The sequence below is a fragment of the Macaca mulatta genome, chromosome 12 (genome assembly GCF_049350105.2).
Source record: "Macaca mulatta isolate MMU2019108-1 chromosome 12, T2T-MMU8v2.0, whole genome shotgun sequence".
In the NCBI taxonomy this organism is placed as follows: Eukaryota; Metazoa; Chordata; class Mammalia; order Primates; family Cercopithecidae; genus Macaca; species Macaca mulatta.
Window position 1 is genome coordinate 8,219,804 of NC_133417.1, and position 15,914 is coordinate 8,235,717.

At 43.1% G+C, this 15,914-nt stretch overlaps 1 protein-coding gene across 1 annotated transcript in view; it reads right to left on the minus strand.

The window, feature by feature from the left end:
- LOC144333589 (uncharacterized) overlaps positions 1-9,139 on the minus strand; it is a 193,556-nt gene extending 184,417 nt beyond the window's left edge. The window contains exons 1-3 of the mRNA XM_077958201.1: positions 9,023-9,139; positions 8,112-8,128; positions 2,768-3,224 (exon numbers count right to left, since the gene is read on the minus strand). Of these exons, the coding sequence (XP_077814327.1) occupies positions 2,768-3,224; positions 8,112-8,128; positions 9,023-9,139 (591 nt within the window). The remainder of the gene's footprint in view (positions 1-2,767; positions 3,225-8,111; positions 8,129-9,022) is intronic.
- Between the last annotated feature and the right edge of the window lie 6,775 nt (positions 9,140-15,914).

Genomic DNA, 15,914 nt, shown 5'->3' on the forward strand with positions numbered 1-15,914 from the left:
TAAAAATCAACACTTTCCAAAGCTATTTGGAAAATGCAATGCTTAATAGGGTGCCATCTGGATTTTTTTTTTTTTTTAACAAAAACTGATTCTAATACCAATATAGACTTGAAAAGGCACCAGAACAGTCAAACTAATACTGAAAAATAAAAACGAACTTGGGAAAGTTCGCACTTTGCAATTTCAAAACTTACTGTAAAGCCACGATAAAAAAGACAGCGTGGTGCTGCCAAAGGAGGAACATGTAGATCAGTAGAATACTATTAAGAGTGTGGAAATAAACTCTTCGTTTATGGTCAATTTTTTAAACAAACACGCCAATACAGTTCAATGGGAAAAAATTGTCTGTTCAATAAATGATGTTCATGTTGCACTATTTATAAACAAACAATAAAGAATATTTATTTTTCTTTTATTTTATTTGTTTTTTGTTTTTTATTTTTATTTTTTTTTTGAGATGGAGTTTTGCTCTTGTTGCCCAGGCTGCAGTGCAATGGTGCAATCTCAGCTCACTGCAACCTCCACCTCCCAGGTTCAAGCAATTCTCCTGCCTCAGCCTCCCAAGTAGCTGGGATTACAGGAGTGTGCCACCATGCTCCGCTAATTTTTTTGTATTTTTAGTAGAGACAGGGGTTTCACCAAGTTGGCCAGGCTGGTCTTGAACTCTTGGCCTCAAGTGATCCACCCACCTTAGACTCCCAAAGTGCTGGGATTACAGGCATGAGCCACCATGCCCAACCTCAATAAATGATATTTGTAATAAACACTGTTTATAAACAACACAACAATCATAAATAATACAAACGGAAAAATAATACAGTGTAACAACTATTTATATAACATTACATTGTATCTATGTAGGTATTACGAGTAATCTAGAGATGATTGAAAGTATACTTGTAGGTATATTGTCTAACATCTACATGCAAGATAATTAATTTGTGCGTCTTCCTGATAGCATACAAAAAAATTAACTCAAAATGAACCATAGACCTAAAGGTAAAAACTAAAGCTCTAAGGAAAAAACATAGAAGTAAATACTCATGATCTTAAATTAGGCAATGGAATCTTGGAAGCGACCAAACAAAGTAAAAAAGATAAATTCAGACTTCATAAAAAAAAACTACACTACAAATGACATCACAAAGAGAGTAAAAAGATAGTGTACAGGATGGTAGAATATTTGTAAGTGACATATTTGATAAAGGGCTTGTATCCAGAATATATAAATAATTTTTAGAAGTCAGTAAGAAAAATATCTTTTAAAAATTGAAATTCTCAGCAAACTATCGCAAGAACAGAAAACCAAACACCCCATGTTCTCACTCATAGATGGGAACTGAACAATGAGATCACTTGGACTCGGGAAGGGGAACATCACACACCAGGGCCTATCACGGGGAGAGGGGAGGGAGGAGGGATTGCACTGGGAGTTATACCTGATGTAAATGATGAGTTGATGGGTGCAGCACACCAACATGGCACAAGTATACATATGTAAAAAACCTGCACGTTATGCACATGTACCCTAGAACTTAAAGTATAATAATAATAAAAATAAAAATAAATTGAAAACCAAAACAGGGTAGTATTTACCTAAGGATAGAGGCAGAGATAAAAGGATAAAACTGGAAGTCTAGAAATAGACTCACAGATACATGGGCAACTTATTTTTGGTGAAGGTACCAAGGCAAATCAAAAGGATAGTCTTTCCAGTAAGTGGAGCTGATCATTCCTAAGATAAACAAACCAACCAACCCACCTTGACCCGTACCTTACATCATACACAAACATTTCCTTGAAATGAATCATGAACCTAAGTGTAAATCCCAAAAACGAAATATTTCTAAAAGAAAGCATAGGAACATCTCCCTAGCATTGATTTGAGCAAATTATTTAATTGGACAAAAACATGAATGATAAAAAAATTTGGGTGCTATTTGTGTCCACGTCAAGTTTGTACATTGAAACCTAATGTGACAGTGTTAGTACAAGAAACCTTTGGGAGGTGATGAAGTCCTGTGGGTGAGCCCTCACGAATGGCACTGCTCTTATGAAAGAGGTCCCAGAGAGCCAGCTTGCCTCTGCCACCCTGGGAGGACGCAACAGGAAGGTGCCATCTATGAATCTGAGTGCCCTCACCAGACACCGAATCTGCTGGTGCCTCCGTCTTGGACAGCCCAGCTCTGCCATTGTGAGCAATACATTTATGTTATTTATAAGCCACTCCATTTATAGTATTTTTGTTGTAATACTCTAAACAGACCAAGACAATTGACTTTCACCAAGGTAAAAGCTTATTTGAAGGATGTTTTTGTTTTTTCTTGTATGCATTTAAGGTATACAAAATAATGTTTTGATATATATATAGCGAAATTATTACTATAGTCAAACAAATTAACATATCCATGATGCTACACAGTTTTTTTGTTTTGTTTTGTATGTGTGGGTAAAGTATGTCAAATGTACTCTCTTAGTATATTTCTAGCATATGATACAATATGATTGATAGTCCCCATGCTGTACATTATTATTATTGTTTTATTATTCTTTTTTTTTAGACTGAGTTTCACTCTGTCACCCAGGCTGGAGTGCAGCGGTGCAATCTCGGCTGACTACAACCTCTGCCTCGTGGGTTCAAGCGATTCTCCTGCCTCAGCCTCCCCAGCAGCTGGGATTACAGGTATGTGCCACCATAGCCGGATACTTATCATGCTGTATATTCGAGCTCTAGATTTATTAATTATAAGAAACTGAAATTTTGTACCTTTCGACCTTCATCTCCCATTGAGAGGTGACAACGTGCTGGTAGCCCCCGCTCGCTCTGGGCGCCTCCTCGGCCTCGGCGTCCGCTCTGGCCGCGCTCAAGGAGCCCTTCAGCCCGCGGCTGCGCTGTGGGGGCCCCTCTCTGGGGCTGACCAAGGCGGGAGCCGGCTCCCTCCGCTGGCTCCAGGTGTGGAGGGAGAGGCGCGGGCGGGAGCTGGGGCTGGGCGCGGTGCTCGCTGGCTGGCGCGGGTTCCGGGTGGGCGCGGGCTTGGTGGGGGTGGGGGCTCAGGGGAGCCGAGGAGCCGGGCCCGCACTTGGCTCCGCCCGCCCACGCCTGCTGGGCTTGATTAGTGAACCGAGCTCCCTCTGGGTTGTAGGAGTGCAGCCCCCGCAGCCAGGGCCATTGAGAGGTGAAGCCAGCTGGGCTTCCGGGTGGGGTGGAGACTTGGAGAACTTTTCTAGCTAAAGGATTGTAAACGCACCAATCAGCACTCTGTGTCTAGGTAAAGGTTTGTAAATGCACCAATCAGTGCTGCGTCTAGCTAAAGGTTTGTAAATGCACCAATCAGTGCTCTGTGTCTAGCTAAAGGTTTGTAAATGCACCAATCAGTGCTCTGTGTCTAGCTAAAGCTTTATAAATGCACCAATCAGTGCTCCGTGTCTAGCTAATCTGGTGGGGACTGGGAGAAGTTTTGTCTATAAAGGATTGTGAACCCACCAGTCAGCACTCTGTCAAAACGGACCAGTCAGCTCTCTGTAAAATAGACCAATCAGCAGGATGTGGGTGGGGCCAGATAAGGGAATAAAAGCACCGAGGCCAGCAGTGGCAACCCCTATGGTGTGGAAGGGTTGTTGTTTAGTTTATGGCAGTAAATCTTAAACTGCTGTGCACTCTTTGGGTTGTTGCTACCTGTATGTGTTGTAACACCGTCAAGGTCTGCAGCTTCACTGTTGATACTAGCATGAACACAACCCACTGGGAGGGACAAACAACTCTGGATGGGAGGAAGTGACAACTCGGGACGGCACTGCATTTAAGCGAAGGTCTGCAGCTTAACCTCTGAAGTCAGTGACACCACAAACCCACCAGCCCGCCAGACGGGAGACACTCCGGACGCATCTAAGGAACAAACTCCAGATTCACCATCTTTTAAGAGCTGTAACACTCAGCGCGAGGGTCCACGGCTTCATTCTTGAAGTTAGCAAGACCGGCAACCCACCAATTTTGGACACACGTGACCTCACACCTTGACCCCAAATACCAACTGTTTTGCTCTGTTGCTACATACTTGAGTTTTTCTTTTCGTTTTTATTTTCGCTTTTAGATTTCATATGTAAGTGACATCTTGCACTACTTTTCTGTGTTTGGCTTACTTCACCTAGCATAATGTGAAAGGCACCTTGAGAACTTTTAGTTTTATAGAAAATAGTTGCAAAAACACAGCTGATATTCAGAATATATAAAGAACTTTCACAATTCAATAAGAAAATTACAATTGTTCAGTTAAAATGTTAGCAAAGATTTGATTAAACAGGGAAACGATATAGAGATAGCAAATAACATGAAATGAGTCTCAAAGTTAGTGTTTGTCAGGGAAATGTAAATTGAAACAGCAAGTAACACAACATACCACTACAGACCTCCTAAATGACTAAGTTTTAAAAGAGGAACAGTATTAAATGTTAGGATTCATGGAAACTAATTCTTATGTGCTGATGAGAATGCAAACAGTATAACTATTTGGAAAACAACTTAGCTTCCTTTTTTTTTTTTTTTTTTTGAGATGGAGTTTTTGCTCTTGTTGTCCAGAGTGGAGTGCAGTGGTGCCATGGGCTCACTGCTACTTCTGCCTCCTGGGTTCAAGCAATTTTTCTGCTTCAGCCTCCCAAAGTGGCTGGGATGACAGGCACACGCCACCACACCTGGCTAAATTTTTTGCATTTTTGGTAGAGAAGGGGTTCCACCATGTTGGTCAGGCTAGTCTCGAACTCCTGACTTCAGGTGATCTGCCTGCCTTGGCTGCCCAAAGAGCTGGGATTACAAGCGTGAGCCGCCACACCTGGCCGAATTTTTTTAAAGAAAGTTAAAACTTACACTTATCGTATGTTGAAAATATCTCCCTCCCACATATTTAACCTTGAGACCAAAAAACATGTGTTGATTAAAGAGCTCTATGCAAACATTTATTAAGAAGTTTACTCATGGCCGGGTGCGGTGGTTCACACCTGTAATCCCAGCACTTTGGGAGGCCAAGGCAGGCAGATCATGAGGTCAGGAGACTGAGACCATCCTGACCAACATGGTCTGGCTAACCCTGTCTCTACTAAAAACACACAAAAATAAATTAACCAGGCGTGGTGGCAGGCGCCTGTAGTCCCAGCTACTTGGGAGGGTGAGGCAGGAGAATGGCACGTACCTGGGAGGCGGAGCTTGCAGTGAGCCGAGATCACGCCACTGCACTCCAGCCTGGGCTACAGAGCAAGACTCCATCTCAAAAAAAAAAAAAAAAAAAATTATTCGTAATATCCCAACAGTACAGTGAAAACACCGTGAATGTACTTCACTTCCTGAATGTACAAACTGTAGTATGTGTATCTATACAATGGAATACTATTTATCAATTGAAAGTACAAACTATTGATATCTGTAACAACATAGATGAATTGCAAGAGTATCCCACTGAGTGCTAGAAGACAGGAAAGATCACACTCTCTTTGAACACATGTGACTAGAGTTCAATAAAAGGCAGAATTATCTTTGGGAATAGAAACCAGACTGGTAGTTGCCTTATAGGAGGTGGCTGAGATTGAATGGTAAGGGGGCACTTTGAGGGAATGTTTTGTGTAATTAAAATAAACTTTTTAATTATAATAGCTTCGTAATAGGTTGTGGATTATAGAGGTATATGCATTTGTCAAAACACATAAAACTACGCACTTTAAATGTTAATGTCTCTCTGTAGCACATAGGCACACCCTGTTTTACTGTGTTTCACAGACTTCATGCTTTTCAAATTAAACGTGTGCAGCAACTCAGCGGAGCAAGGCTATGGGCACCATTTTTCTAATACCAAGAGCTCACTTGGTGTCTCCGTGTCACATTTTGGTAATTCTACCACTATTTCTAACATTTCCATTATTATTATATCTGTTACGGTGGCCTGTGAGCAGTGACCTCTGATGTTACTTCTGTAATGGTTTTGGGGCGCCACAAATCATGCCCATACAAGGTGGTAAACTTAGTTGACGACTGCTTCACCAACCATCCGATACTCTGCTCCTTTCTCTCTCCTGGGGCTTTCCTATTCCCTGAAGCACAACCACGTGGCAGTTAGGCTTATTAACCTATAACCCTACAATGGCCGCTACATGTTCAAGGTGAAGGAAGAGTCACAGGTCTCTCACTTTAAATCAAAAGCTAGAAGTGATTTAGCTCAGTGAGCAGATGGTGTCAAAAGCCGAGATAGACTGAAAGAGAGGCCTCTTGTGCCAAAGTTAGCCCACTTATGAATGTAAAGGAAAAGTTCTTGAAGGAAATTAAAAATGCTACTCCAGTGAACACAAGAATGTTAAGAAAATGAAACAACCCTATCGCTGAAAAGAGGAAAGTTTGAGTGGTCCGGATAGAGGACTGACCCAGCCACAATGTTCCCTTAAGCCAAGTCTAATCCACAGCAAGGCCTTCAACATCAAGACAAGACCCTCCACCCGCAAAAAGATTATGATTTGCTGAAGGTCCAGATGATCGTTAGCATTTTTGAGCAATAAAATACTCTTAATCAAGCTAGGTGCATTGGTATTTTAGGTATAAGGCTACTGCACATTTAATAGACTACAGAGTAGTGTAAATAAAACTTTTATATGCACTAGGAAGCCAGTAACTTTATGTGACTTGCTTTAATGTGATATTGGCTTTATTGTGGTGGTCTGGAACACCCGCAATAGCTCCAAGTTATGCCTGTACTTCCACAGAAAGGAAAATATTCCAAAAAAGAAGACTGACTTTTATCACTCTGTAACTACAAATAAACTTGCATATACTTTAAATGGCACTACATGCTTAGTCTTCATAAACATTTTTTTTTTGAGCTAAAAATAAAATTATAGCAGAGTTCATCCTGGGATTGAACACATTATTTCTTCACAAGTACAAATATCAGATTGCTTGAAGTGTCATTTTATCTTGCTGGACCACTGGGCACCCAGCCTGTATGCAGAGCTCGCTAGAGCTGGTGAACACCCATGTTGTGATCCAGCTCCTACTACCTGGGTGGGATGGCTGCGCTAGGCACGACACCTCGAAAGGCCTCCCAGAGGGACTCCTTTGGGATGCTAACCGGTGGGAACATCTCGGGGGATTGTTTCACCCCACTCGTCTTTCAGACATGCCTGGAGAAAATGATAAAGACCTTTTTGAAGGCCCTAGGATCCCACAGCTATCTTGGAGAAGCACAGAAGGAAGGGAAGAAAGAATTTCTCGGATTTCCAAGGAGAACCTTATGTGGGCAGCCGTTGTTAATACAGTGAATTACATGATGTGGAAATGAATTCTCCAGCTAAGGGAGGGGGGAGAGAGGGTCCTTCGGGGAATCCTAACCCTGCACCTGTGGAGGCAGGGACCATGGCTTTTTCATCTGTGATGCAGATTGCCCTCCTGAGCAGCAGTGATGGATTGCCTGACACACCCTCAGAGTGGCAGAGACTCAGAGGCCTTTTATTGAGTATTCAGAACAGTACCTGACCTGATCTTGTTTGTGGCATGGTGGACAATGATTGAACTAATACATGGCCACCAAAACAAAGCAAAGACGTCGGTCTGCGCTGACTTCCTATCTCCCTGCATAGTTATTATTCCATATTTCAGCCCAGGTGTCACATCGAGCCATCTTTTCATAAACAAGCCATTCATGTCTCTTTGCCCTTCTCCACCCAGTCTTTCACCACCTGTGAAATGGAGCCTTGCTCCACCTGGGTGCAGACATATTAAAGATGCTCCTCATGACAGTCACTGAGTTCAGCCGGGTGAAATGGTCAATGTCCTACTATTATTGACTTAGAACGATTATTTTGTAGTATTCCACGTATTACAATTAGTGTCATGATCATTTCCTACCATGTTTTGCAGTCAATGTCAGGCCACGGTCTACAAACCCCATGGGAACAGGGATTGTGGTCTGTTTTGTTCACTGATGTAATTCCAGTGCTGGGCACGCTTAGTAAATAGCAATTTAGTACAGGAGTCCCCCCTCATCTCCTGGAGATACCTTTCAAGACCCCGGTGGATGCCGGAAACTACAGATAGTGCTAAATATTGCATATACTATATTTTTTCCTATAAAACATACCTATGATGAAGTTTAATCTATAAATCCGGCATGATAAAAGATTAACAGTAATGATAAAATAGAACAATTGTAACAACATGCCAATGTCACTAATTTTGCACATTGGGGCCACAATTAAGTAAAATAAGGGTGACTTGAACACAAGCACCACAATACCACAATAGTGGATCTGATAACAAAAAGCGCTACTTGGTGAATGCCAGGCAGGCAGTGTCTACAGCACAGATAGCCTGACAAAGGGATGAGTCACGTTTTGGGCGAACAGAGGGGAACTATTGGATATATAATTACACTACTCAGAACGGTGCACGATTTAAAAATTATGATTTATTTTTGAAAATTTCCATTGAATGTTTTCAGATCACAGTGAACTGTGGTGAACTAAAACCATGTGAAGCAAATCTGCAGAAACCACAGATAAGGGGGATTTACGGTGTTGGTTTTTCTCCCCACAAAGCCCCTCAAATCTATTCACAAATTGTTCTAAAAACTACGTTTAGCCTGACCAACATGGTGAAACCCTGTCTCTACTAAAAATACAAACGTTAGCCGGGCGTGGTGGCGCACCTGTAATCCCAGCTACTCAGGAGGCTGAGGCAGGAGAATGGCATGAACTCGGGAGGTGGAGGTTGCAGTGAGCCGAGATCATGCCACTGCCCGCCAGCTTGGGGGACAGTGCGAGACTGTCAAACAACAACAATAACAAAAAAAAAACAAAAAACAAAAAACAAAAAAATCCACCTACTTTTGACAAGTATGAGTTGTTACTGTTTTGTGAAGACCTTGGAGTTATTAACATAAAAACACAAAAAGTCTGGCACATTTCCTCTCCCTGAGTAAAGTCTGAGGTCAAACCAAAAATTTCTTTTAAAAAATAATGCCATAAAATAGGACATGAAGTGAATGCAAACCACTAATGGCACCAGATAGCTGATGTGTTTCCCAGGGACATATCGTGGCACAAAGGAGCCTGAGAGCCGTGGCTCGTGACTGGTGGAGGCATTCCTCGGTGTGCGCAGGGACCTCATCTCAGAATTTTCTCCTCAAGGTTCTCCTGACAGTAAAGCAAGTGGTGGTTTTATCCTTTTAAAAAGCTACTTATCTGAATTGTGCATTTCACTACAGTATATATCTCAGATGGTGTTAATATAAAATAATGCATTTCTCACATTTCTTTGAGTAAGACAGATCACAGATCAGGTGAGATCACACCTCACCTGTGGCTCTGCACCTGCAGGGCACCTTACCTCTCATTTGTGGGAAAGCACAGGCCTAGGGACTTAAGGAGAAGCAATTTTCTTCTCCTCACAGTTTTCTTCTTCTTCTTTCCTCCTCCTCCTTCTTACTCTTCCTCCTCCTCCTCCTCTTCTTCTTCTCATTTGTTTTTTTGAGATGGAGTCTCTCTCTGTTGCCCAAGCTGGAGTGCAGTGGTGTGATCTCAGCTCAATACAACCTCCACCTCTTGGGTTAAAGCGATTCTCCTGCCTCAGCCTCCCAAGTTGCTGCAATTAAAGGCTTCATTCACCATGCCCTGCTAATTTTTGTATTTTTAGTAGAGACCAGGTTTCACTATGTTACCCAGGCTAGTCTCGACCTCCTGACCTCAGGTGATCCACCTACCTCGGCCTCCCAAAGTGCTGGGATTACGGGCATGAGCCACCGCGCCCGGCCTCTTCAGTTTTCTATCAGTCAATCTGATGTCTGGGAATATGCTCCTTCCTCCTTTAACCATGTGTGAAGTGTCTGTTCCACACCTGCCATTCAATTCTGTATCCTGGGTCATATGAAGCCAGCACGTGCCCCTGTACTTAATGAATTTTACTGCCTTGGTAGGAGGACACAATATAAATATGTAGAGGAAACAGAGAAATCATTTAGTGCTAGTAAAATCCAACACAGAGCAAATCCGTCAAATAAGTGGAATATATAATGCTTGAAGGATTTCAGATTAAAAATAGGATGACTGCCTGGTTAGAGAGTACTGGATGACAGATTGAAGACTCTTGGTGAAGGCGGGGTTGGCAAGGGAAAAGAGACAGAAGATGGGCTGCAGGAGCCACACCCCACCCAGGGGTGGCACAGCCAGGGGAGGGCTCACGGTAGAGGCTTTGTTCATCCCCTTCCCTCCTGTCGGGTCTCCACAATTCACCATGTGGCCAGAGATGGAGACAGTGTCACTGCCTCATGGCACACAGGACAGCTCATGGCACACAGGACAGCTCCTCACACTCCTGGGCCCAGGTGTTCCAGTAGCAAACCGAGCCTCCAACCCACTCAGCTGCCCTGTGATTTGACAAGGCAGTGTCACTGACCTCACCTCAGCTGCCTGTCAGTCAACCGTTAACCAAGCCACTCATGTCAACCCCAGCCTCCCAGACAGACAGCACAGGTTAGGCATCACAGTCGTTCCTGACCTCGCGTCTGCATTAGGCACACACCAGACCTTCCTTCTGAAAACTCTCCACCTCTTCCCTGTTTAGGACATCATGGATCTTTTGAGATTCTGCCCTTGGACTGAGCAAGGTGCAGCTCACCCTGTGCTTGTTTTGGGCCACCGTGCTCAAGCCCTCAGGGACTTGCTGTGGAATACCACCATGTGTTATCATGTGTTCTGACTGCCTATTAGCGTGTGCCTCTACCACTGCATGTAAACTCAGTGAGGCAGTGGCTGGGTCTGACGTCCTTCCACCACCTGGTACCTAACACCTTCCACCACCTGGGACCTACTGGGAAGGCCCCCAGTGGGGCAGCCTAGAGAATGAAAAAGCCATGGGCAGGGATCACTGTCTGTGGTTTGCTGATGTATTCTCAGTGCCAGGGATTGGGCACCTGCTTAGTGTTTGCTAAATGAATGAATGGCTGGCTGGAGGGAAAAATCAATACGTATTGAGAAAAGGATTAAAAAGAGAAAGAGAGAGAAGCTGAGGGGAGGTTGTGTTCTTCCGGTTTAGATCGTGTAAACACATCCTCCTTGAATGCTGTCACCGTCAGGCCCTCTGAACCCCCGTTCCGAGAAACCAAACCCCTACCCCACCACGGGCCATTGGAATCACGGCATTTGACAAACTGCCTGAGAAAGCCAATAACCCATTCACTCTCTTGTTTACTGAATCACGTAGCCTACTAATTTTTCTTCATGGACACCCCTAAAGGATCTAAGGAGAATATTATGAACTTTATCCAGGGATTTCTAAACTCTGTGTAGCCTGTGCCATGAAATTTCACTTTCATGCTTTAGGAAAGAAGTCAAGCAAGAGTAAGTAAATCCAGTGTCCTCAGGCTGCCACCCCATGAGACCTCGGCCCTCAGCAACTCTGGAATGGAGCAGATGGTGAGAAATGTGCACCAGTCTCAGATGAGAGCCTAGGTGTGGGACTGGGTTCCCAGGAGCTGGGATAAGAATGTAAATGCTCTAGCTGTGAGAGCAGGAAGGATGAACGAAGCAAAGTCTGTTGCCAGAGCTTGGGTCCAAGTTCTGGAGCAGCATTCTCACTCCTTGACATCCATGCACGCACCCCACAAGCACTTACTAAGCACCTCCTAAGTACCAGGCCCATGCTGGGCATTTAGTGCATGTGGGCTGCAAATTCTGACAGAGTAAGAGCTGAAATCGAGGTTGAAGTTGGCAGGCAGAATCATGCCCCTCCAGAGATGCCCACGCTGTAATCCCCAGAACATGTGAATATGCTGCTTTACATGGCAAAAGAGACTTTGCAGATGTGATACTGTTGTGGACCTTAGGACGGGCAGCTTATCCTGGATTGCCCTGGTGGGCACAGTTTCATCAAATGAGTCCTTGAAAGCTGAGGACCTTTCTTGGCTGTAGGCAGAAACATGGAATATGCCAAAGATTCAACTTTCCCTTGATGGCTTGGAGGATGGAGGAAGGAGCCACAAGCCACAGAACGTGGTGACTTCCAGAAGCTGGAATGGTCCTCAGCTCACAACCAGCAAGAAAATGCAGCTCAGTTCTATAACCCCAAAGAAATGAATGTGGCCAGTCACCCACATGAGTGAGGAAAAGGATCCTCCCCTAGGACATCCAGGAAGGAATGCAGCCCTGCTGGTATCACCACGGGATCCTGGTGAGAACAAGGTGGGACTCCTAGCTAACAGAACTATAGGATAATAAATTTGTGTTGTTTTAAGCCACTACGTTTGTAATAATTGGTTATAGCAGTGATAGAAAACTATCACTGCAACCAAAAATTCAAAAATAAGTATAAACAAAATCAAATCAGCAGCAGTAGACAATTGGTAACCCTTACCCTAGCCCTTCTTGAACACTCTCTGGAACTTGGTGCTCTCTGTCCTGGGTGCTGATGCATGACATAGACATGGGAGGAGAAGAGGACTGGGTGCTGGGTGGACACACCTCCCCTTCCGAAATGTTCATCTTATTCCCAGTCTCTGAGGGTCCTGTTCTTTGTTATGATCGGAGGACAGCAGAGAAGAAAAAAAATAGTGAAGTTAATGAGAAATAAAGCAAAATGGGTGTAGAATTTGCAGGAGCCAGCAGAGATCAATTCAAAGCAATGATGAGGCAAAACCAGCCCTTCTCCCACGAACGTGCTGGTTTCTAAGGCAGCAGTTCTTAACGCTGGTTGCAAATTAGAAATTCCTAGGGAGCTCAAGATAAAAAACAAAACAAAACTGAATCTCATGTTCTCTGCCTGAAGGACTGTGGTTTAGTTGTCCTGGCCTATGGCTCAGGGATGGGTATTTTAGAAAGTCTCTGGGAATGATGTTTAAATGCAGCCATGGTTGAGAATTATTTTGGGGGTACGGGATGTGGGTGTCTGGTGTCTGATCCTTGAACTTTAAAGAGATGTTATATAAACTAAACGTAGATGAAGGTCAATGTAGGAAATCCGGAGAAAAAGATGTTATTGACTGGAAAGGAACCTTAGCTTGGGGAAGACTAGGTTTGGAGGCCTAGGGCAGGAAAACAGGAGGCAGATGGGAAAAGGGATCAAGCTGCTGTTTTCCGTAGCTGGGTCTGCTCCATGGACGCACGCCAACACACCAGGACGGCGCACACAGCAGAAACAGGCACCTGCTCTGCATCCTAAAACTACCCCCTTGTCCTTCCCTTTCCCAGTTCCACCCTTCCCCTCCTAGGACTCTGGCGTTTTGGCTGTGCCTTGCTCCTGGCCACTCGGATAATCCTGATTTGAACTTGACCCCTGCCTGACCTTGACCTGCTGCTCACATCCTCCCAGGCACAGAAAGTTCAGGGCTCCTCTCTGTGCCTTTCCTGCAGGAGAAAACTGGGCACTGGGCATGGTTTCATATGGTTTTGTGCAGAAAAATTATTAAATTATGTGCTCCTGATAAATGCAAAATATTTAGCAAAACTGTTAAAATGGACCAAGCTCCAAATTCTGTTACCTAGTTGATATGGAAAAAAAAAAAAAAGCATAGAATTAATTGCTTCTGAGACCCTTAGCAATTTAGGAGATACAATCACTTTCACTCATTCATTCGTTCACCCCAGAAGTGCCCAAGAAACTAATATGTGTGCTAGGTATGTGCCAATGTGCTTATGTACTAGACAAACACAGAACTTGTTCTGGGGAAACTCTGACCATGGGATTCCCATGTACTGTGGTGAGCTTCAAGCCAGGGAAGTACAGAATGCTATGGAAGAACATCTTCAGAAACACAAGTGTGAGTCAAGTTCGATACTGGAGGGTCAGACTGAACCCAAGGCTCTTAGATAAGGAGTCTTAATAAATTACCCAACATCTATTTTACATATAAGAAAACTCAGGTTCAGAGCAGGAATGTTGCCCAAGGTAACCCAGAAAGTTGTAAAGTCCTAAGCCCATGATGTTTCTACCATATCACAATATATCTCTTGCAGAGCTGCTTCTGGGAGCATTCGGTTCAGCACTTCCCCCATACACCGTGCTGCTTTCTGTAGGAGGGAAATAGGGCAGAGTAGGGTCTGTAACATCAACTTCTTGACCCCACCCAGCTTTCACGGGGTTTTGCAGCCCATGACAGGGATAACCAGACAGACAATGGTATCTGGAACGTTATTTCTACTACTAGAAAAGAAATCTAAGCTTCACCCTGGATTAGGGTGGGTTAACAGAGACTGTGGGAATTTTAAGGGAAGCAGGTGTCAGTCAGATATCTGTGACCTGTGAAAGATCTGGGCAGGGACAAGGGTCATGGGGCAGGATTCTGGATATAGCCCATGTGTAAGTTATACTCACCCTGGATCTTGACGTTCTGGCTACAGAGCTCATGGATTTTTCACCCATCCAGGAGGATTTAGAATCATGTCACCCAGCTACACATAGAAATCAAGGAAATGGAAACAAGTGCAGGTCACTCTAATTCCTATAGGCCTCCTCTTCCACTAGTCAGGTCATTTGATTCATTTCAAAATATTGAGAACTTTATATACATCCCCTAAGAATTTGCAAATTAAAAATGAAATCTGGAGAAGGCACTGCTGAGCCTAAATGTTTGCATCCCTGACTGCTTGTTGAAGCTTCATGCTGCTTGATCATTAGTCTTTTAGATGTTTTATTGTTGTTATTGTCCAAAGACGGCTTCCTAAACATTATCATTTAGACACATATAAGCACCACCAGATAATCATCATTCAACACAGACTTCCACAATTATTCATGTGCTGGGGTTACACCATGAAGGATCATTTGGCCTGATTAGCGATTCTCAGCTTCTAGTCAATTAGCTGAGTAATCTTTGCCTGTCTTACTCTGTTAGTGCTCTGCACAGAGCGAGAGAAAAGTTCTCCAATAAGGACACTTCAGCTACTTTTGCATTCACACAGCAGCAAGCAGTGCTTTGTTAATAAAATTTGCAGCCATTATAAATCCCTAAACCTTTCAAAGTTCATCTAAGATAGATCTGTGATATCTATGATCCTGCTCAACTCAAGCCAAGGGAAAGATAGATTTTGCATTTCATTTGTCTAAAAATTAAAACTTCATTACAGGAAGGAAACCTTTTTTTCTATATTCCTGTGGCAAAGGACAGCACAAGGCAATTAGTAACAGGTCACAAATCTACTGGGGTGAGATAAGCCCTGGATTACAGCCTTTGCAGTGCCCAGTGCACTCAATTTCTCACAAACTCCACCAATAAATGATAATGAAATCATTTATGATAAAAATGTTGGATGTTCAAAGTCTCAATCCAAAATTATTCCATAGCTAAAGAAAATTAAGAAGTATTAACAAATACTCATTTTAGGATTAATTTTACTGTCCATTACCAAACCTACTTGTTAACTTAAGGCAGTATTTCTCAGAGTATGATTGTTAACCTTTAACCTAGTTATTCCAGCTGTAAGATTGTATTATAGGGAATAATGATAACAACAACATATATACATGTAGGTGTTAATTGCTGCAAAATTTATAACCACTTAAATATATAAAATTAGAGAAATGCTTGAAAATAGAAGATTAAGGACCTCTGAAAATTTGTACCTCTATTAAAGCAATTTATATACATATTTTTTAAGTGTCAAAACCAACTTTTTCAGAACTCTGTAAGTCAAACGACGGCTTGCAACAACCCAGAATGTTTCTATTCAACAAAAACATCTGCATGGTGTCGAGCTTTGTGGCATTTTAAACTACTCTAGTTCCATAACTTCTTACCTTCAATGATAGCCTTGAAAAGAATGGCTTTTATTACTAGTACTGGAGGGAACAGAAAGAAGATAATTCCCAAAGCATTTTTATTATTTTACCTGTCTAGTGGTTTTCTGGAAGACCTGACTAGAAACACCTGCGTTTATTGGTCATCCAGTGTTGA